We start from the raw sequence: 22,678 nt of genomic DNA, 5'->3' as shown, positions 1-22,678 counted from the left end.
TCGCCGTCCCTCCTGTACTGAAAGCGGTTAGCAAAGATAACGACAGTCAGTCGGCTGTGCAAGTTGTTATAGCTGAGGTTTTAAAAAATGTGCTGAAAATAGATCTTGTTTTTTTTTTTTTTTTTTAAAAAAAGGCGTCATGCATTTAACAGCACAATGAGTGGCAGGGGATGGACTGGTTGGAACATTTGTGTCGGGGGGTGTGAATTGAGAGGCCACAGATCACAGACTCCGCTGGACCCACTTGACCTAATAAATGGGTTACTTCTTTCTTCCTCCACTTCAGTCATTCCCCCTCAATGGTAGCAGTAAGTGCATTTCCCATGTGGCTTCACTCTTCTTCCAGATTGATACCAAACAAAATAAGATGCTCAGAAGTAGGTGGTGTCCTGGGCATTGTAAGACACCCAAAATGATCTTGTTAAGTGAAAATGTAGCGGAGGAGCCTGCCGCCTGACAACATGGAATTCTGGGGGTGGTTTATGCTCACATCTCGGGTATCTTTTCTTTTTTAAGTGAATTCAATTACCCTGATAGGCCGTCCACATGTTTGTTGTTAAACACATTCTCCAATTTTGAAATGCTTGAGAGGAGAAATAGTCATTAGAAGAGTCACTTTACTCAGAGCAGAGACTGGTAATTGCGCTTGTGTCTTGATTATGGGCATCCCTTGAACACTGGAGGATTACCTGACACCATGAAAGGGCACAGTGCCTTGTTGATGCAATTGAGTTATCTTCCCCTTGGGGTGCTATTAGCCTGTACTAAACCTTCACAGAAGTGAGGAAAAGGTACTCTTTTGGGGGGGGTGTGGAGAGGGGACCAGGGAAATAGAAAAACATCACTTCCTCAAGTTAAAAATAACCCCAAGTTAAGACTGCACAGCTTGGCAAGTGGAATGAAGGCTGGTTTTCAGTTCCCTGAGCCCCTTGGGTGGACTTTTCTGCATAGACCTAGTGGAGGAATTCCCAAGGGGCTGCAAAGACCAGAGTGGAAAGGCTGGGTAGGGTTAATAGCACACCATTCTGAACACACTTGGTGTTATTTAGTTGCCGTCTTTCTCGTGGCTGTGTGCCACTTGGTGAAAGCTGGCCATGAGGACAAGTTGTGGATCTGTCCGTATCCAAGCCAGTACCTACAAACTCTTACTAGCACTAGAAGCTGCCTCAAGAGGATAGGAATGAATGGGCCGGTATCCATCCCCTTCCTGGGGAACACAAACAAAAAGCAAAAACCACTCCATCTCCTGATACAGAAAGAAGAGAGCATGGCCTTAATCTTCCAGTTTCTTGAGTTGGAACTTCCTCTCCATTATCTGCCCCTCCTTTTGCACCCAGTCCTCCTCACCAATACCTTTTCTTCCTTCAGACCTTCTGAAAATGCAGAGCTCAGGTGAGAGGCTACATGGTTTTTGTTTATTTCACACTATCTATTGCGTCTGAGGCTCTGCCGTGTCCCGGCAGGTCTTCCGTCAGGTCGACCCCGTGCATTCCTGAACCTGAAAAGCTAGTTATCCTTCCTGACGCTTGAGAACAAAGCACCACAGCCTCACTTCCCTTTTGGGCCTTTGTGGTTGGAGGAGGAAGTTGGTGCTGGAGTGATGGTTCGGTACTTAGATGGGGGCACGGCAGGTAGACAGTGAGGGAGTCACAGGGAAGTGATACTCGTGTCTCCAGAGGCCATTGCCTCTCAAACTTTCTTGGCTAAGACACAGTCCAAAATACATTTTGCCTCACAATTCAGGACACACATACACCCACGTTCATATATGTAAATGAATCCAAAAATTGCACGCTGTATGCTAACATTTTCTGTTTTGTTTGTTTTCTTTTATTTATTTATTTATTTTAACATCTTTGTTTGTTTTCAAATGCTGTCACATTAAGCTGATTTCAAGACTTATTAATGGGTCTCCACCGAAAGTTTGGGCACCATAGCCTTAGAGAATAGTTTGGCATATGGACCTCTGATGATCTCTACCGTCATCACATGACTGCTTGTTACAACGCGGGTTCCTAAGCCCAACCTAGACTCACCTGGTGAGCACTTTCTGGGAGTGGGGGCCAAGAATCTACATTTTAACAACCCCTTAATGGATTCTTTTGCTCCCTAAGGATTGAGAATCACTCCCTTAGGTTTTGCTAACAGGAGGTGATTATTTTGTGTCAGTGAAATCAGAGTCACTGACACATAGTGGCTGAGTAAAGGGGAAATGAGGTTGCATCTTTGGCCCTGGAGCTTCTGAAGTTTTATCTTTAAAATGAATTCTGGTTTGTACTATAGCTTATCACAGATTTTTTTTTCTCTTTGCAGTTAAGGAGCCTGTGATCTTAGCTACAGTTCATTGATAACCCCTCTTTTCCTTCTGAAGCTTAAATATTCTTTGGTGTCCACTTAATCTATTTCTGAGATGAATTCTAGCCTCACTTCTCTTTGCGTACTTTAAGGCAAAAAACTTTTTTTTTAGTAGAGTAGAAAATTCTTCATATTCAGAGCATTTGGACTTCTTAGAAAATCATTTCCTTTTGATGTTTTATTTTTGGCTGCACCGCGTGGCATGCAGGATCTTAGTTCCCCGACCAGGGATCGAATCTGCGGCCCCTGTAGAGGAAGCATGTAGTCTTAACCACTGGACTGCCAGGGAAGTCCGTGTCATTTGTGTTTTTCAATAAAATTATATTCCTTAATTGTATGCAGCTGTTTTTATTTATTTTTTTACAGAAAGATTTTTTAAAATTATTTTCCAGAATCATCTCTTATTTATGGCTGCTGATGGCATGACCTGTGAACATTTGAGTCTCGTATTTCTTGTAACTGCTTTTGCTACCATCAACTTTTCTCTCAGCCAAGTTCACTTTGCAATTTCAATATATTTGAGTGTTTTGAGAGTGGATCTTTGTTCTTCTTGATATGGTAAAGTTGTTTCACTTCTTGGAAGGAGTGTCATTTTTGGTGTTTAAAGCCCACTTCTTTTGCAATATTCTCCCCAGTTCAGGAACAGGCTCGGCCTTAAGAGGAAATATGAAATGGAAACACATATCTTATTCCGGCACAGGCATCTTTCTTCACCAAATACTTGCAGTTGGTACTCAAGATCCAGTGAATTGTCAGGCAGACAGAGGTTTGGTCACAATCTGACAGTCATTGGCTATGTCACTTCTCTGAACTTCAATTTACTCACTTAGCAGAAAAGAGGAGGGATCACCTGTTATCAGGAGAGGAGACTTCACAAATAGCATTTCCCAGGTGAAGTCACCATTCAGTCTTACCTCAGCCCTACAGTGTCAGAAACCCAGAAAATGAGATCTCCTCAGGATCCCAGCCTTAAACACGATTCAGGCAGCTGCCTTAGAGCCTCCAGAGTTGGAGGTGTACACCATAATGAGAATCTCTTTACAGAGAGAAATGGACGTGTGTCTAGTTACTAGTCACTACATCAGTCTGACAAGCATCTCTCCTTGTAAAACCAGGGGCAGCTGACAATCAGTGTGGAATTATAGGACAAGGGTTGGAGTTTAGGTTGTATGTTTTATATGAGTAATGACATCCAGCCCCAACAGTCCTCAAAATAGATTGTTTCAATCAGCTTCCCTTGTCTGTGATTCTGTTAAGACTTACTTTTCAAAAATGTAAAAAACAAAACTCTTAAACAAATGATTGGCTCGTGCAAAAAAAAAAAGTGTTTTTTAACTCATTAATGAGGAATGACAGCAGGATGAAAAAGCTTGTTCAAAGGGAAGATAAAGAAACTATACTATATATATATATATATATATATATATATATATATATATATATGTATACCTCAGTCCATGGAGGGAAAAAAAAAGAATGCCAAATAAGATTTCCTAGTTAAAATGAAAGCTGCTCAATGACTTACAGGGAAATAAAAGCAAGGCCTTTGAACTTATCTTTTCTGAGGGACAGAACTCAATTTGCATCGTATCTCTTCCCTGTAAGTTGCCATCCACTTTTACAGAGTCTGAGCCCTGAGCCATAGAAATGCTAAGTCAAACAGAGTGCAGTCCCCTAGACTCAGATGACCCTTAGGCGGGCTTGTTAGGCAGTGGTCTAGTGTGCCTGATATCTCAGTTTTTGATCTCTCACTTCTGTCCAGAAATGTTAATAGCTTCCCTTAAGTCTAGCCCTGGCCTAGGGATCATTCATCTTTTTCTGATGTTTTTGCTTGTCTCTGTTGTGATCAAATGTGTTTGTTAATAGGTCGTAAAATATTGTTACCTACGGGATATTCACTTTACAAACGAGGTGGCTCCCTGAGGGTCACTCTGTTCCCCTAATGTCCAGGTCCTTGGAGAGTAGCCTGTTGGACCTCTTCCTCCACCATCGTTCTGTTCTATTATGTGTCTGTTGCGCGTCTGGCCGGGCTGTGGTGAGGATGACATTGATAACAGTCTAGCCCAGGGCTGCCCTCTTTCTTCCCCTTACATGGAGCACAGAGGTCTTTCCTGTTTGAGGATCTTTGTAGTGTCAAACCACAGCATTACCTGGAATGAGGAAATAAAATCAACTTTCTTAGTGCTCAGTGCAGTGGGAGTTTGGTCCGCTGTAATTTGTCATACTTCCCGAATGACAAGTTCCTGCCCCCAAATTCCCAGAAGCCCAGAGGATGGGTGAAGGGGATGCCTCTCACCCAGAGGTGCAGGTGGCCCCTGAATCAAGGAGGCCACCTGTGATACTGTGGTTTATAATAAGTATACATTTGATCTGGTCCCAGTTGCTGGCACAGAGCTCCTAAAACCCTTGGAATTTCTTAAATGTTGAGAGTGAGAAAGGTATCTTTTGTTATGTTAATGAGGCGCCCTTTAGATGCAGTTAAGGATCGGGGTTGCTTGCCGGTGGAGCCAATCCTGTGATTAGAGGGTTGGAACTTTCAGTCCCACCCCCAACCTCCAGGGAGGGGAGGGGATTTGCAGGTGAAATCAATCACTAAAGGCCAATGACTTACTTAGTGCCCGTGTAATGAAGCCTCTATAAAAACCCGAAAGGATGGGTCTCCAGGAGCTTTCAGATTGGAGGGGATGCAGGGAGGGTGGTGCGCTCAGAGAGTATGGAGGCTCTGCGCCCTTCCCGAATACCTTGCCCCAGAGCAACGCTTCCAGCTGGCTGTTCCTGAGTTGTACCATTTTATGATAAACCGGTGATATGGTAAGTTCTGTGAGCTGCTTTGGCAAATTAGTCAAACCCAAGGAGAGGGCTGCTGGAACCTCTGAGACACAGCCGGTTGGTCAAAGGCACGGGTGACAACCCGTGTCTGAAGATGATTGTCTAAAATGCTGGGGTGGAGGTGAGGTGACATTGTAAGACTGAGCCCTTAACCTGTGGAGTCTGACGCTATCACCAGGGAGATAATGTCAGAACTGACTTGAATTGTAGGACACTCAGCTGGTGTTGCAGGACTGCTTGGTGGTGTAGGGAACCCACCTACCCCCAACACACACACACATGTTCGAACTGTGATCAGGACATCTTGCCCACACGGGCCTGAGGGCTATGGAGGTCAGTAAGTTGCCAGGGCGACTCAGGAAGAGACAGGAGCTGGAGGAGAGCCAGGCCAGAACAGCCCTGGGGGCCGGAGAGCAGAGGCAGGTGTGGAGAGGGGCCGGCAGGCGGTCCTGAGCTGAGATGCTGGAACGGTCTCTGCCAGGCTGGCTGACTTGGTGCTGGCTGGGCAGGGAGAAAGGGCCAGGGGCAGAGCTAACAGTAACTAGGTGTCCATCAAGCTGCCTGTGGCGTAGCTTGATCTCCTGGAGGATTGGAGAATGATCTGGTTCTTTCCTCTTTAGTATGATGTGAAATGAAAGCTGCAAAGGTCCTCTGAGATGAATTGGGAAAGCAGCCCTCAATCCACCATGGATCTTAAAAACTGTGAACTTCCTTGGCTGGGACTTAGTTCTCCGAGGGCCAAGTCAGCCCTGACACTCACAGACTTAGGGCCACCATCCAAGCTCTGACTCTCCCATTGTTGAGCCCCCGTTTGTCAAGCTCACGGGGCCACATGCTTGCCAGGAAACAGGAGGCAGCGTCTGACGCTGCTGTCCGTCCAGTTCTCTCCTCTGCCGACGAGACTCCCGGACAGGAAGGTAGCAGCTGCTTTCCTGACCCTGTTCATCTTGGAACCCACACTCTTGAGTGGCAGAATCCAAGATGGCTTCCTCTGGGCTGGAAGAATGCAGCTGGAACAGCCGTACTTTAGTTTTTTCTTCCAGCCCCACAGGTAGTATAGAATTGTGCTCAAAACCAAAATTACTTGAATTGTCAGGTTTAAAGGAACAGGGCCCCCCCGGTGGTGTCTGCAAGAATAAACCCAAGTGCCCGGTAATTTGTGGAAGTACTAGAACCATCTCTGATAAGGCCATCGGGCGAGGGACTGAGCCACAGAGGCAGCCAGGGCTTAGGAACTGCTTCTGGGGGTGGCTGCCACTTGCCTCGACGTGCTCAAGAGAGTAGACACGGTTGCCATTAAAATCCAGGTGGGGGGAGTTGGCTCTGCTGCTGAGGCTTTTCACTTGTGTCAAAACTGAAAACACAGGGGCTTCCCTGGTGGCGCAGTGGTTGAGAGTCCGCCTGCCGATGTAGGTGACACGGGTTCGTGCTCCGGTCCGGGAGGATCCCACATGCCGCAGAGCGGCTGGGCCCGTGAGCCATGGCCCGCTGAGGCTGTGCGTCTGAAGCCTGTGCTCCGCGACGGGAGAGGCCACAAAAGTGAGAGGCCTGCGTGACCGCAAAAAAAAAAAAAGAAAACACAGGCATTATGTTTCTGATCTTTGCCTCGAGGGCATTGTTCACATATGCAGATAGACTTGCTTAGAAATATAAAACAAGGCTCAACTTGAATCACGTGAAGCCCGACACCTCCTGTTAAAGCTTCTGTTCTCAGGAGGGTTAGAGGCCATTGCAGCGTGCGCTGTGATGAATGGTTAAAAATTGAACTGGGTTTCGTAGAAGGGTATCCTCGCCTAGAGAGTTACCTTCCAAGAGACTCATTGGCCCTTTTAGAACAGAAAATCTATCGTTGTGTTCACAGTCCGTTCCCCGGAGGCATCCTCTGGTCAGCACAGAATGGAGACCTTGCAAGAAAAATCTTGATTTACTTGGGTTAGGGTGGAACACAGAGAACTCTGAGCAGCTGGGAGCAGTTTAGCCGGATGCTTGGGGAAAGCCACAGAAGGGCTCCGATGGGAAGAACTACAGCAGATGGGATAAATTATTCATCTTTAGTTGGTTGGGCAGTTGGAAATGGATAAAAACTGCCTGACCAGCTAGTAGATTTGTATGTCGAGGGGAAAAAACAGTCATGATTTGGTGGAAGGAACACAGCACATGAGGTCAGATATTCTAATACTGAAATCCCCAGGCTTATGTATTCTAACTGGACAAGTCCGTTCACCAAGTTCAAGGGGCCGTGTCCTCGTTCGCAGGAAGGGCACGATTCTAATGCACAGAGTTGTCGGGAGGTCAAAAGCAGTCAGTCATATATAGGAAAGTTCCTGGTGAAGGGATTCATCTGCGGGGGAAAATTGTGACTTAAACTTTGGAACCCTTAGAATTACTTTTGGACAGGAAGTAAATCAGAAGTACCCACTATCCATCTCCAGCTAAACAGGAGGGCAGCAGCTACATGGTACAATTTACTGTTGCTGCTTTTGAGAGCAGCTGTGTGTCCTATATTTGTGAATTACTGATTGCTGGAATCTTACCTCTGTATCATTTTAAAATTTCATTGTGTTATTTGCTATTTCCAAGCTACTTTCAGGAGAACCATAGGGCTGGCTATTAAAATTCACTCTCCTCTAAGCTTAGGAAATCTTTCTAGAGAAACAGATTACTTTCAACTTTAAACCTTTTATTAGCTTCTCATCCTGAAGAGTTTGCCATAAAGCTGTATCATCAAGTCTAAGGCTCAGGAGAGCCAAGCCTCTTAGCCAACAGCTGTGACTTTACAGTTAAGGGCTAATCTGCTCACCTGCTCTGGCTGACGTCCATTCTCTACGGTTGTGGTTAACGGATTACTACTGCCTGGTGTTGGTAGTATTTGGTGACACTCATCCTTCTGCCCCTTCTGGGTTCTGGCCTGTGGAGCAAACACCCAAGCAGCACAGGCCAATTGAGCAATGAAGAACTTCACTATTACTTGAGGCCCACACCAAATGTACCCCAAATGCAAGGGTTCAGGTTCACTGTATTGAGAAACATATCTCAGGGCTAAGACAGAGTTGGGCTTCCTAATGTCCATTGCAAGCATAGGCTTTGTGACTCTCAGATGTGACTGAAGAGTATGGCTTGGCTTGCAGAGCAGATGCCAGTCCTCTTACTGACCAGCCATATGCAGAGGGTCCATGGGAATTCCCTCCAAACCTATACCTAGTGGAACAGAGATAACTAGAATGCACCACCTTCCACCCCATTTGTGCTGCTTGTCACATAGAACCTGACTAGGAACAAAGATGGAAAGGGGGCATAAGGACAGGAGATCCCACAGACAAAGCCAAAGAGGCATGTAAGCAGGGACCTTGGAGTAGAGTAATTTCATCCACTAGTAAACAGAGTCCCAAGAATAGCAGACTATCACCAACCATATTAGCTATTTGTCACTGCCACTCCCTCCTCCTTTGTACCCATCTCTCCCTGTTCCTCCCCTTCCTCCCTTTGAGAAAGGAACATGAGTTTGGGAAGAAAGGGACTAGAATGTAAACCAGAAGTGTTTCCTCCAATCAAGGCAGGAAATTCATGGTGAGTCTATGATATCTTGTGCCAGAAAGCAAATTACTTATCAGAGCAAACGGGTCATATCAAAAGGACAACATGAAGTCAATATGAAGGACTTTCCTTGGCCAAAGATGAGGAAACTTGAGCACCCAAAAGAATGATGCAATTGATCGTAACATCATATATATGTATAAACCCATAGGTTCATATTGATAACGTACTTTGAAAAGGTCATTCCCTTACCGCTCACCTCAAAAAAAAACCCTCATTGGGACACCATTGGAAATATTCAGTGCACTAATTCCCTATTTTAAAAATGAAAGAATTAGCGTTCATTTTGCCTTTCTTGTACAAACTACTTCAGAGTAACCAAACAGCACTAATTGAAGAAATGAGAATTCTTTACAAAAGAATTCTAGCTCATATAGAAGATAGTAAGAGATCATAAAAAGATTATCGTTTTGCAACCCCTAATAAAATTATTGATTCAGACAACGGTCATCAATGGATGAAACTATTAAATTGAAGTTTAATGGGGAACCTTATGATGGAAGAATTAAACTGTCATCACCCGAACCCACCCAAAGTGGGACAACTAGACACTGAGTGATGTGCTGTTATAGGAATCACATTGTCCTACCTGTGATCTACCCCTCCCCCCAAAGCTGATTCTGACTTAACTCAAGCAACCAGAGCTAATTTCCTTTTAAAGGAAAATGGGGCACAGAAGGGCATGCTACAGAGCGAATGACATAGTTTCAACAATCAGTCAGTAGCACAGGGAAAAAAGGATGGGGGCATGCTCTAGGTAAGAGGACATTTAAGAGACCTAACACCAATGCGTGGGCCTTGCTGGAACAAACTAACTCTAAAAATCACTTTGAGACAATCAGGGAAATTTTATTATAGACTAGATATTAGAATATATCAAGGAATAAGTGCTGATTTTGTGAATGAATTAATGGCACTGAGGTTGTATAAAAAAGTGATTATATTTTTTAAGAGATTCATACTGAGTTATGTAAGGGTGAAATGACATGAGGACTGGCATTTGCTTTAAAATACTCCCCCAAAGAAGACAAAAGACGGGGGGATGAAGTAAGTGAGCTCTTGTTGGATCTGAGTGATGAGTATATGAGGATTCATTGTCCTAGCATCTCTGCTCTTGAATATGTTTGAAATCTTTCCTTAAAAAATAGATTTCTCAGGATTTACCTGTCGGTCTAGTGGTTAGGACTCCACACTTCCACTACAGGGGGCACAGGTTCTCTGGTAGGGGAACTAAGACCCCACATGCCTTGCTGCATGGCCAAAAAAAAAAAAAACAACTTTCTCCTAACCAAACTTATTGTGGTAATCATTTCACAGTATATGTATGTTCAAGTCATTATGTGATACACCTTAAACTTCTACAGAGCTGTATGTCAATTACATCTCAGTAACATTCCCACCTCACATAAAACTCTCCTGTCCTATGGCCTAAGGCAAAATCATAATTCTAGAGGGGCTCAAAATATCTTCTCTGCAATGAATATTTATTAAGCAACCACGTGCTAGATAAAGAGGTAGTATGCCGTGCAAAGATCCATGCTTTGCAGTCAGAACCACTTGGGTTTGAACCACTTCTCTGTTGCTTACTATCTGTTTACCTTGGGCAAGTTTCTAACCCTCTCTGAGCTTTCATTTCCCCGTCTGTATGATCTGCTCCTCTAACTAGGTGGAGACAGTAGCATCTGGTTTGCTTTTTTTTTTTTTTGCTGTACGCGGTGTAAGGTCGGATCTTAACAAACGGCACCGCGAAACAGAGGAAAGCTTCAAGTGAGCTTTATTAGGGAGCGCTCCCGGGCGAGGTTCACTGGTCCGAGAGAAAGGGGCCAGAGAAGTCACACGTGGGCGAGGGTTGGGCAAGATTTTATAGGGGAAGAAGGGAAAGGGGTGTGGTGAATCTGGGAGGGCGCAGGGTATTCCTTATTTGGTGGTCTTTTCGGGTATCCTGGGGGACGTTAGTCCCACCACTCGAAAGGCGGGAAGGCTGGGCCGGGTACAAAGTCCCCAGGTCAGTTCCTGGAACTGGGTGGTCCGGAATGTCTCTAGGTCAGTTTCTGGAACTGGGTGGTCCGGAGAATTTCGGTCTGATGCAACCTGTGAATCTGATTGTGTTCCCCTGCCTCAGGCCAGTTGGCCTTACACGCGGGCCTCTCACTGCTGTGGCCTCTCCCGTTGCGGAGCACAGGCTCATTGGCCGTGGCACACGGGCCCAGCCGCTCCGCGGCCTGCGGGATCCTCCCGGACCGGGGCACGAACCCGTGTCCCATGCATCGGCAGGCGGACTCTCAACCACTGCGCCACCAGGGAAGCCCTGGTTTGCTTTTTAAGCTAATCAATCAAGTCCCACAGCCTTATTAGCAAGAAGTCCAGAATCTTGAGCTGGAGGACCCTCCATCCCACCCTACTCTCCGTGCAGGAATGGGGCTTCCTCAGCTCAAGGCAGGGCAGGCCTGGCTCTAACGTCAGTGATGCTCTCACCTGTCGTGGCCACACGGTGTCACTATGGAGCTTTGTCCTTCCGGGCCCCATCCACGCCAGCCACCCTGCAGCCTTTTGCCTTGCTCATTTCCAGCATGGGCCGCCCTGGGGCCGGGAGGCGGGGCATGGCTTGACCCTCAGAACTAAATCCCACTCCATTCACACAGCACGTGATGGTCAGTTCTGACTAGCTTCCAAGCACAACCACATGGTATGTCAGAACCAGTCGTTTCATTTATTCGACAAACTACAAGCCCTACTGTGTGGCAGGTACCATTAGAGGAGTTTGGGATATTATCAGTGAAACAAACAAAGATCTTTGCCCTCCTCGAGGAGCTTGTCAGGGCATCTCCCACATACTCTCCTCAGCCTTTTACCTGAGCCCAGGTTACCAACAAAGACATCTCCTCTCCTCCTGATGAGTTTTTCTTCGAGGGGAAAGGGTGCTCTCATTCATGCCAAGGTACATGTCAGATGCAGGGGGCTGGATTTTGCTAAAACACACACATCTCTTCTATAGTAAAGTAGGACTTTCTACTCTATGCTTGTATAAATGAGTGCCACAAAAGTGGTCCTTCCACAGATACCAGGTCATTTCAGGTTTTGAAACTTCATATACACTACCTCATTTAAAACTGTGATTCTTGCCCCTCTTGCAGGATTGTTAGGAGGATTAAGTCAGATATGGTCACTGGACTGTATACTCATGATGGCTGTGCTGTGTTTATTGCTGTATCTTTCTTTCACTCAGTCCTTCAAACAGTGCCTAGCACATCATAGGGTCCAGTGCACACGTGTGCACCCACACATACGCACATTCATAATGCACAGTGATGGAATGAGCCTGCCAAGAGTGTCATTAAGTGTTAGTTCCCTCTCTTCCTTTTCGGAACATGTAATAGCCCCTCTGGTGTGTGAAGTACCACACAGAGCAGACTTCATTGTGCACAGAAATTGGCAGATGGCAATTCAGAGCAGGGTCTGAGATTCTGCATTTTAACACACTCCTGAGTGATGTTGATGCTTCTGATCAGGACAACCTGTAATTGGCAAGGCACAGCTTTTTTTTCTCTTAAAGTAAATATGTAACAAAATTCTGGCCCCTTTCCTTCTAGTGTATTGTTGGAAAGAGGCAGGTAGGGGTGAGATGTTGATATACCCTATTTCATAGGTCCTAAGATTACCATGGCCTATAAAACACAGCCTGATTTCAGAGAATTTAAAGTATGAAAAAAAAAGTACATCTTAGAATCTATGAAATAAGGCACTTGAGCGGCAATAGAATATAACGGTTAAGTGACTGGAGTCAGACAGAGACGGCCCCACCATTCAATACTTTCGTGATCTTGGGCGAGTTGTTTAACGTCTATAAAATTGAATTTCCTAACCTCTAATATGGCAGTAACCACTAGGGCTGCCTGGTGATTAGAATTGATGCTGCCAGCTTGATATTTTAGCTGTCTGTCCAGTGAGATGAAAATCCACAAATGACCGCTTTTGTATTCCTTCAATATTCCATATTTCTCTGAAGTAAAATAACTTGGTATAAACCTGCTATAAGAGTATTAATATTCACGTTTTGCCCTGTATAGCTCTGAATTTTTTGACTCTTCTACAAGAATGTATTTAGGTATTATGTGTGTTAAAATAAATAGGACATACATTTTTTCAAAAAATTGATTTGGCTGTGCTGGGTCTTAGTTGCGGCACGCGGTATCTTCATTGCAGCATGTGAGATCTTTTTAGTTGCGGCATGCAGGATCTTTTAGTTGTGGCATGGAATCTTTAGTTGCAGCATGTGGAATCTTTAGTTGCGGCATGCAAACTCTTAGTTGCAGCATGTAGGCTCTAGTTCCCTGACCAGGGATCGAACCCGGTCCCCCTGCTTTGGGAGCACGGAGTCTTAGCCACTGGACCACCAGGGAAGTCCCAAAACATACATTTTTAAATAATTAGAGTTAAAAACTAAGCCCAAATTATTGCTTGATGTGTTCATCAGTTTTTATGGAGGGCATGCAGCAAACCTTACTAAAAATAGCGGTCACATTAAATGTTAAATGAGTGTCATGTGCTGAGTATGTTGTCTGGCGTGTCCAGCACAGTGGGTTTCAGTGAACATTACACGTTAATGTGTTTGCCTCTAGAAGGCAGCCTCTTCTGTCTCATTCACTGCTGTTTCCCAGCACCCGGAACCAGGCTTAGCACATGGAGGGACTCAGTACACATTTGATGAACGTGTAAACCTCAGACTAACTCTTGCAGGTGGTCAGAGGAGGACTGGGGGTTGGGGGAAACTTTAGCTGGTGGTACTGCCTTAATGCAGAGGGAACAAGCTGAGGCCCACAGCTGAGAAGGGCGGATTTGCAAATCCTGGCATTTCCAGGAATGCCTGGAATTGCTAAACCAAACCCAGGACAAGGACTGAGGGAGCTACTGAAGGCAGGCCCCAGAGGAGGGTGTTCCTTACAGGAGCACTTTCAGGTCTTTTAAGACTTTTCAAAAAATTGAACTATAGTTCATTTACAATGTTTCAGGTGTACAGCAAAGCGATTCAGTTATATATATATATATATATATATATATATATATGTATATTCATTTTCAGATTCTTTTCCATTTTAGGTTATTACAAGATATTGAATATAGTTCCCTGTGCTATACAATAGGTCCTTGTTGTTGATCTATTTTATATTATAGTAGTGTGTATCTGATAATCCCAAATTTCCAATTTATCCCACACACCCCGACTTTCCCTTTTGTAACTATAAGTTTGTTTTCTATGTCTATGAGTCTATTTCTATTTGTAAATAAGTTCATTTGTATCAGTTTTTTAGATTCTACATATAAGTGATATCATATGGTATTTATCTTTGTCTGGTTTACTTCACTTAGTATGATAATCTCTAGGTCCATCCATGTTGCTGCAACTGGCATTTTTCCTTCTTTTTAATGGCTGAGTAATATTCCACTGTGTGTATACCGCATCTTCTTTATCCATTCATCTGTTGATGGACACTTAGGTTGTTTCCATGTCTTAGCTATTGTAAATAGTGCTGCTATGAACATTGGAGTGCACATATTGGGTTGGCCAAAAAGTTCTTTTGGTTTTAAGTAATAAATAAAAGACACATTTTTCATTTTCACCAAGAACTTTATTGAACAACCTATTCATTAACCAGACTTTTTGGCCAACCCAATGTCTTTTCGAATTATAGGTTTGTCTGGATATATGCCCAGATGTGGGATTGCTGGATCATATGGTAAATCTATTTTTAGTTTTCTAAGGAATATCCATATTGTTTTCCATAGTGGCTGCAGCAACTTACATTCCCACCAACAGTGTAGAAGTGTTCCCTTTTCTCCACACCCTCTCCAGCATTTGTTATTTGTAGACTTTTTGATGATGGCCATCCTGACCAGTGTGAGGTGATACCTCATTGTAGCTTTGATTTGCATTTCTCTAATAATTAGCAATATTGAGCATCTTTTCATGTTCCTGTAGACCATCTGTATGTTTTTGGAGAAATGTCTATTTAGGTTTTCTGCCTGTTTTTTGATTGGGTTATTTGTCTTTTTGATATCAAGTTCTATGAGCTGTTTGAATATTTTGGAAATTAATCCCTTGTCAGTTGCGTCACTTGCAAATATTTTCCCCCATTCAGTAGGTTGTCTTTTCATTTTGTTTATGGTTTCCCTTGCTTTGCAAAAGCTTTTAGGTTTAATTAGGTCCTATATGTTTATTATTGCTTTGGTTTCTGTTACTCTAGGAGACACATCCAAACGAATATTGCTGTGACTTATCTCAAAGAGTGTTCTGCCTATGTTTTCCTCTAGGGGTTTTATAGTATCCAGTCTCACATGTAGGCCTTTGATCCATTTTGAGTTTGTTTTTGTATATGGTGTTAGAAAATGTTCTAATTTCATTCTTTTCCCAGCACCACTTATTGAAGAGACTGTCTTTTATCCATTGTATATTCTTCCCTGTTATCATAGATTAATTAACCATAATTGTGTGGGTTTATTTCTGGTCTTTCTATTCTGTTCCATTGATCTATGTGCCTGTCTTAGTGCCGGTACCATACTGTTTCAATATGGTAGCTTTGTACAATAGTCTGGAGTCAGAGTGATTCCATTATACCATTCTTCTTTCTCAAGCTTGTTTTGGCTATTCGGGGTCTTTGGTGTTTCCATACAAATTTTCTTTTCGTTTTTTTCTTTTTTTGGCCACACTGCGCAGCTTGCGGGACCTTAGTTCCCCAATCAGGGATTGAACCCAGGCTACAGCAGTGAAAGCACTGAGTCCTAACCGCTGGACCACCAGGGAATTCCCTCCATACAAATTTAAACATTTTTTGTTCTAGTTCTGTGAAAAATGCTATTGGTAATTTGATAGGGATTGCGTTGAATCTGTAGATTGCCTTGTGTAGTATGATCATTTTAATAATATTGATTCTTCCAATACAAGAACATGGTATATCTTTTCATCTGTTTGAAAATGCTATATACAGATATACATGGTATATCTGTCATCTTCAGTTTCTTTGATGAGTGTCTCATAGTTTTCAGAGTACAGGTCTTTTGCCTCCTCAGGTAGGTTTATTCCTACGTATTTAATTCTTTTTGGTGAAGTAGTAAATGGGATTTTTTCCTTAATATCTTTCTGATAGTTCATTGTTAGTGTATAGAAATACAACAGATTTCTGTATGCTAATTTTGAATCCTGCAACTTTACCAAATTCGTTGATGAGCTTTAGTAGTTTTCTACTGGCATCTTTAGGATTTTCTCTCTATATTATCATGTCATTTGCAAACAGTGACAGTTCTACTTTTTCCTTTCTAATTTGGACTCCTTTGTTTTTCTTCTCTGATTGATGTGGCTAGCACTTCCAAAACTATGTTGAATAAAAGTGGTGAGAGTGGGCATCCTTGTCTTGTTCCTAATCTTACAGGGAGTGCTTTCAGCTTTTCACCATTGAATATGATGTTAGCTGTGGGTTTGTCATATATGGCCTTCATTATGTTGAGGTAGGTTCCCTCTATGCCCAATTTCTGGAGAGTTTTTATCATAAATGGGTGTTGAACTTTATCAAAAGTGTTTTCTGTACCTATTGAGATGATCATATGCTTTTTATTCTTCAACTTTTTAACATTGATTTGCAGATATTGAAAAATCCTTGCACCCCTGGGATAAATTCCACTTGACCATGGTGTATGATCCTTCTAAGGCATTGCTACTATTTGGAATTGGTTTGCTAGTATTTTGTTGAGGATCTTTGCATCTATGTTCATCAGTGATATTGGCCTGTAATTTCTTTTTTTGTAATATCTTTTGATATCAGGGCGATGGTGGCCTCATGGAATGTGTTTGAAGTGTTCCTTCCTCTGCAATTTTTTGGAATAGTTTCAGAAGGATAAGTGTTAACTATTCTCTAAATGTTTGGTAGAATTCACCAATGAAACCATCTAGTCTTGGACTTTTGTTTGTTTTGGGAGTTTTTAAATTACTGATTCAATTTCAGTACTGGTAATTGGTCTGTTCATATTTGCTATTTCTTCCTGGTTCAGTTTTGGGAGATTGTACCTTTCTAAGAATTTGTCCATTGCTCCTAGGTTGTCCATTTTATTGCTGTATAGTTTCTCATTGTAATCTCTTAATATCCTTTGTATTTCTTTGGTGTCAGTTGTAACTTCTTTTTCATTCTTGTTTTGATTTGAGCCTTCTCCCTTTCTTTATTTTTATTTTTGGTGCTGTGTATTTTTTTAATATTTATTTTTTTATTTTATATTTATTTGGTTGTGTTGGGTCTTAGTTGCAGCAGGCAGGCTCCCTAGTTGCAGCAAGTGGGCTCCCTAGTTACTGCAGGTGGGTTCCTTAGTTGCAGCTCAAGGGCTCCTTAGTTGTGGCTCACTGGCTCCTTAGTTGCAGCAGGTGGGTTCCTTACTTGCGGCTCACCTGCTTCTTGGCTGTGGCATGCAAACTCTTAGTTGTGGCATGTATGTGGGCTCTAGTTCCCAGACCAGGGATCAAACCCAGACACCCTGCGTTGGGAGCGCGGAGTCTTAACCACTGTGCCACCAGGGAAGTCCCTCCCTTTCTTTCTTGATGAGTCTGGCAAAAGGCTTATCAATTTTGTTTATTTTTTCAAAGAACCAGCTTTTAGTTTCATTGATCTTTTCTATTTTTTTTAGTCTTTTTCATTGATTTCTGTTCTGCTCTTTATGCTTTCTTTCCTTCTACTACACGTTTTGTTTGTTCTTCTTCTTGTAATTGCTTTAGGTGTAAGGTTAGGTTGTTTATTTGAGATTTTTCTTGTTTCCCGAGCTTGTATCACTATAAGTTTTTGCTGTATCCCATAGGTTTTGGATCATCATGTTTTCATTTTCATTTGTCTCTAGGTATTTTTTGATTTCCTCTTTCAGTGATCCATTGGTTTAGTAGCATATTGTTTAGCCTCCATGTGTTTGCAGTTTTTGCAGTTCTTTTTTCTTGTAGGTGATTTCTAGTCTCATGGCATTGTGGTTGGAAAAGATGCTTGATGTGATTTCAGCTTTCTTAAATTTATGGAGACTCGTTTTGTGGCCAAGCATGTGATCTATCCTGGAGAATATTCCATGCACACTTGAAAAGAATGTGTATTTTGCTGCTTTCGGATGGAATGCTGTATATATATCAATTAAGTCCATGTGGTCTAATGTGTTATTTAAGGCCTGTGTTTCCTTATTGATTTTCTGTCTGGATGATCTGTCCATTGATGAAAGTGGGGTGTTAAAGTCTCCTACTATTATTGTTACTGTCAATTTCTCCTTTTATGTCTGTTAATATTTCCCTTATATATTGAGGTGCTCCTATGTTGCATGCATATATATTTACAATTGTTATATCTTATTCTTGGATTTATTCCTTGATCGTTATGTAGTGTCCTTCTTTGTCTCTTGTAACAGTCTTTAAAGTTTATTTTATCTAAGTATGCTACTCCAGCTTGCTTCTGATTATTTGTTTGCATGGAATGCCTTTTTCCGTCCTCTCACTTCCGGTCTGTATGTGTCTTTAGATCTAAAGCGAGTCTCTTGTAGGCAGCATATATACAGGTCTAGTTTTTTTGTATCCATTTCAGGCAGTCTGCTTCTTCTGGTTGGAGCATTTAGTCCATTTACATTTAAGTTAATTATCACTATGTATGTTCTTATTGCCATTTTGTTAATTGTTTCGGATTTGTTCTCATAGGTCTTCCCTCCTCCTTTTCTCTTATGATTTGATGACTATTGTTAGTGTTATTTTGGGTTCCTTTTTCTTTTTTGTGCGTATATCTATTATAGATTTTTGGTTTGTGGTTACCATGTTTCTATATAACAGTCTGTATACATACCTGATTGTTTCATGTTGCTGATCTCTTAATTTCAAAAGCATTTTAAATACCCTGCATTTGTATTCTCCTCCCCTCATGATTTCTGTTTTTGATATTGTATTTTACATCAAATTGTTTTATGTATCCCTTAACTGCTTATTGTGCATACAGGTGACAGTACTACTTTTGTCTTTTAACCTCTCTACTGACTTTGTGTGTGGATGATTTCCTACCTTTGCTGTATGTTTGCCTTCACTGGTGAGCGTTTTCCTCCTGAAATTTTGTTTCTAGTTGTGACCCTTTATTTTTTCTGCCTAGAGAAGTTCCTTTAACATTTGTTTTAAAGCTGGTTTGGTGGTGCTGAATTGTTTTAGCTTTTGCTTGTCTGTAAAGCTTTTTATTTCTCTATCAAATCTAAATGAGAGCCTTTATGCGTAAAGTATTCTTGGTTGTAGGTTTTTTCCCTTTCATCACTTTAAATATATTGTGCCACTCCCTTCTGTCCTTCAGTTTCTGCTGAAAAATCAGCTGATAGGCTATGGGAGTTCCCTTGTATGTTATTTGTTGCTTTTCCCTTGCTGCTTTTAGTATTCTCTTTAATTTTTGTCATTTTGATTACAGTGTATCTTGGTATTGTTCTTCTTTGCATTAATCCTGTATGGGACTCTGTGCTTTGTAGACTTGGGTACCTGTTTCCTTTGCCAGGTTAGAGACGTTTTCAGCTATTATCTCTTCAAATATTTTCTTGGGCCCTTTCTCTCTTCTCCTTCTGGGACCCCCTATAATGCAAATATTAATATGCTTGATATTGTCCCAGAGGTGTCTTAAACTGTCCCCATTTCTTTTCATTCTTTATCTTTTTTCTATTCAGCAGCACTGATTTCTGCTACTCTTGTCTTCCAGCTCACTGATCTGTTCTTCTGAATCATTTAGTCTATGATTAATTCCTTCTAGTGAGTTTTTCATTTTAGTTATTGTATACTTAACCTCTGGTCATTCTTTATATTTTCTAATTCTTTGTTTAAAACTTTTAACTTCTCACTCTGTGCATCTATTCTTCTCCTGAGTTCTTTGATCATCTTTATGACTATTACTCTGAACTCTTTCTCGGGTAGATCGCCTATCTCCATTTCATTTAGTTCTTCTGGAGTTTTATCTTGTTCCTTGGTCTGGAACATAGTCCTCTGCCACCTTATTTTGTCTGAGTTACTGTTTGTGTTTTTATGTCTGTGGGAGGTTAATTACATTGCTCAACCTTGGAGAAGTGGCCCTTTGTAGGAGGTATCCTATGCATCCCAGCAGTGTACTCCCCTTTCATCACCCAAGCTATATGCTCTAGGGGTTCCCCCTAAGACGGCTGCATGGGTCCTTCTTTGTGGGCAGTCTGGTGGGCTTGGTTGGTTGCTAGACCCTGCCTTGTGTAGATGCTGCTGGTACTGTTTAGTGGGGCCTTGTCACCAGGCAAGGTGACAAGGTTGTGCAACCCTAGTAGGCCTCAGGGGTAGTGCTGGCTTACTGGTGGGCAGGGACAGGGTCCCAAAGACTCTGGGGCTGTTGCCCACCCACTGGCAAGTGAAGCCGGATCCTGGGGTTAGTGCTGGACTACTGGCAGGCAGAGATGGTTCCTGGAGTCTGTTTGCATGGCCCAGGGATCCCAGAGCTCGTTTCAGATCATTGGTTGGTGGGGGTGGTGGTTTCCTAATAGAGCTGGGTATGGGGTCTCTGGTGTCCAGAAGTTTGCATTGGCCTGCTAGTGGGGCGGGCCGGGCCTCAGCTGGCCCTGGGGTAGCGTCCAGCCTGCATTGTGGGACTGTAGCTTCTGGTGTCTGTCGCCTGGTTGGTGAGGCTGATCACGAGGCTAGTGCAGGCTTCCTGGAGAGAAGAGCTCAAGCCTACCCCCTGGTGGGTGGAGCTGGGTCTTGGCCCTCTGGCGGGCAGGGCCCTGTCTTGGCACGAGTCCAGAGGTGGCTGTGGGCTCAGGAAGTCGTTAGGCAGCCTGTCTGCTGATGGGTGGGGCTGTGTCCCTGCCCAGTTAGTTGTTTGGCCTGAGGCTTCGCAGCACTGGAGCCTGCAGGCTGTAGGGTGGAGCCAGGTCTTGGTGCTAATGATCCAATGTGTCAGCCACCAGTAGTGTTCATGTGGCTGAATGTTCCCCAATATGTCTGCCACCAGTGTCTGTGTCCCCAGGGTGAGCCACAGCCACCTCCCACCTCTCCAGGAGACTTTCCAAGACCAACAGGCAGGTCTGGCCCAGGCTCCTATCAAATTGCTTCTTTTGCCCTGGGTCCTGGTGTGCATGAGATTTTGTGTGTGCCCTTTAAGAGCGAAGTCTCTGTTTCCCCCAGTCCCATGGGGCTCCTGCATTTAAGCTCCACTGGCCTTCAAAGCCAATGCTATGGGGGCTCATTTCCCTGGTGCAGGAGCCCTGGGCTGGGGAGCCTGACTGTGGGGCTCAGAACTCTCACTCCTGGAGGAGAACCTCTGCAGTATAATTATTCTCCAGTTTGTGGAGTGCCCACCCGGGATGTATGGGATTTGATTACATCACGAGTCTACTGGTGGTTCCATCTTGTGGTTCCCTCTTTGCCTTTGTTGTAGAAGATGTTTCCTGGTAGGTTCCAGTCTTTTTCATCTATGGTTGTTCTGCAGGTAGGTGTGATTTGCTCGTAAGAGGAGGTGAGCTCAGGACCTTTCTGCTCTGCCGTCTTGGCTGCTCTCCCTTTTAAGACATTTCTTGCCCACAGTACTGAAGCACTGACTGGGATACTAGAGAAAATAAAATGGTGGACTTCCTGGCTCTTGCTCAAAGGCAGAGGATATGCTGAGCACTGAACACAGCACCAGGCACAGTGAACAAGGAAGGAAAGGCCTTTGGCCTAATCCTGATATCCAGCTGCAAAGGGCTAACCCTGGCTTCTCCCAACACCTAGGGGTTGCTCCAGGAGAAGTGAACCTGACCCTGGGAACTTCTCACCTATATACACCTGATGACTGCAAGTAAAAAAAAAAAAAAAAAAAAAGAGACCAGAACTCTCCAGCATTTCTCCTCCTTTTCCAGGTCTGGCTGGGACTTGGCAAATTCCAAGGCTGTTCCTAGAGAATGGAAAAAGCTTCAAGATTGGGGGGAGCTGCCTAACCTATTACAAATCTATTATATTGAAATTAGTTTGAAAAGATGGTTCATCAAGAAATTTCACAAGCAAAAGTCCTCAACCTACCTAAATGTCCCCTTCACATTTTCTCATTTTCCAGGTGACCTTGTACAAGGGCTCTGACATGGAGGACTTTGGGTTCAGTGTAGCAGATGGCTTGCTGGAGAAAGGAGTATATGTCAAAAATATTCGCCCAGCTGGGCCAGGAGATCTTGGTGGCCTAAAGCCCTACGATAGGCTCTTACAGGTAAGACCTCAGATGGAATTTTATTTGGAAATTAATTGGGAAGTTGTATTTGATCAGTGTCCACCCATCCTCCTTTGCCTCAAGACGAGATTAGAGGCCCCTCCTATAGAGGATAGGCACTTTTTCCTTTAGTAGAATTTACCGGTTACTGAAACGGCCTGTTTCCCTGTATATATTCCCCAGCAGATTCTAAACTTCTTGAGAACAGAGCTAGTACCTTATTCTCCCATTTCCCATTATACAGTGATCGATATCAGTATCTCACACAATGTCTAAAACCCAAAAGCTGAACCTTGTTTACTATTAAGTACTGGGAGTACTATGGTGGTCAGGTATAGTTTCACTGAGCAAAGCAAATTCCTAATCTTACGTACAGTTTTTAGAAAGAGCATTCTGCAGGAAGAGGAGAGGGTTGCCATCAGTCTTGAAAGTATGTTCAAGTGGATTGAGTCTGTCCCTAAACAGTTGCCTTTCAAAGCATGAGGCTGCACTGATTGGCTGGCTTTCAGACATGTGTTCACTGAGCAAGTTGTCATTGATTGATTAGTTTTAAAACCAATTCTGGTGATCTTTTTACCATGGCAGTATAACAATTACTCTTGTCCTAAGAGTAAGGAACACGTTTATTTTCCATAGATACTCTAGTATTTGCTGAATAAATAACTATGGACAAGTTATTT

General features: G+C 43.2%; 1 protein-coding gene across 1 annotated transcript in view; it reads left to right on the top strand.

The window, feature by feature from the left end:
* Positions 1-22,678, top strand: part of GRIP1 (glutamate receptor interacting protein 1) — a 171,694-nt gene that overhangs the window by 144,596 nt on the left and 4,420 nt on the right. The window contains exon 21 of the mRNA XM_029205607.1: positions 21,852-21,998. Coding sequence (XP_029061440.1) covers positions 21,852-21,998 — 147 coding nt within the window. The remainder of the gene's footprint in view (positions 1-21,851; positions 21,999-22,678) is intronic.

This window comes from Monodon monoceros, unplaced genomic scaffold (genome assembly GCF_005190385.1).
Source record: "Monodon monoceros isolate NGI ecotype Baffin Bay Population unplaced genomic scaffold, NGI_Narwhal_1 Super_Scaffold_6, whole genome shotgun sequence".
Taxonomy (NCBI): Eukaryota; Metazoa; Chordata; class Mammalia; order Artiodactyla; family Monodontidae; genus Monodon; species Monodon monoceros.
Note: the sequence above shows the minus strand (reverse complement) of the source record. Positions and strands in the feature narration are given on the sequence as shown.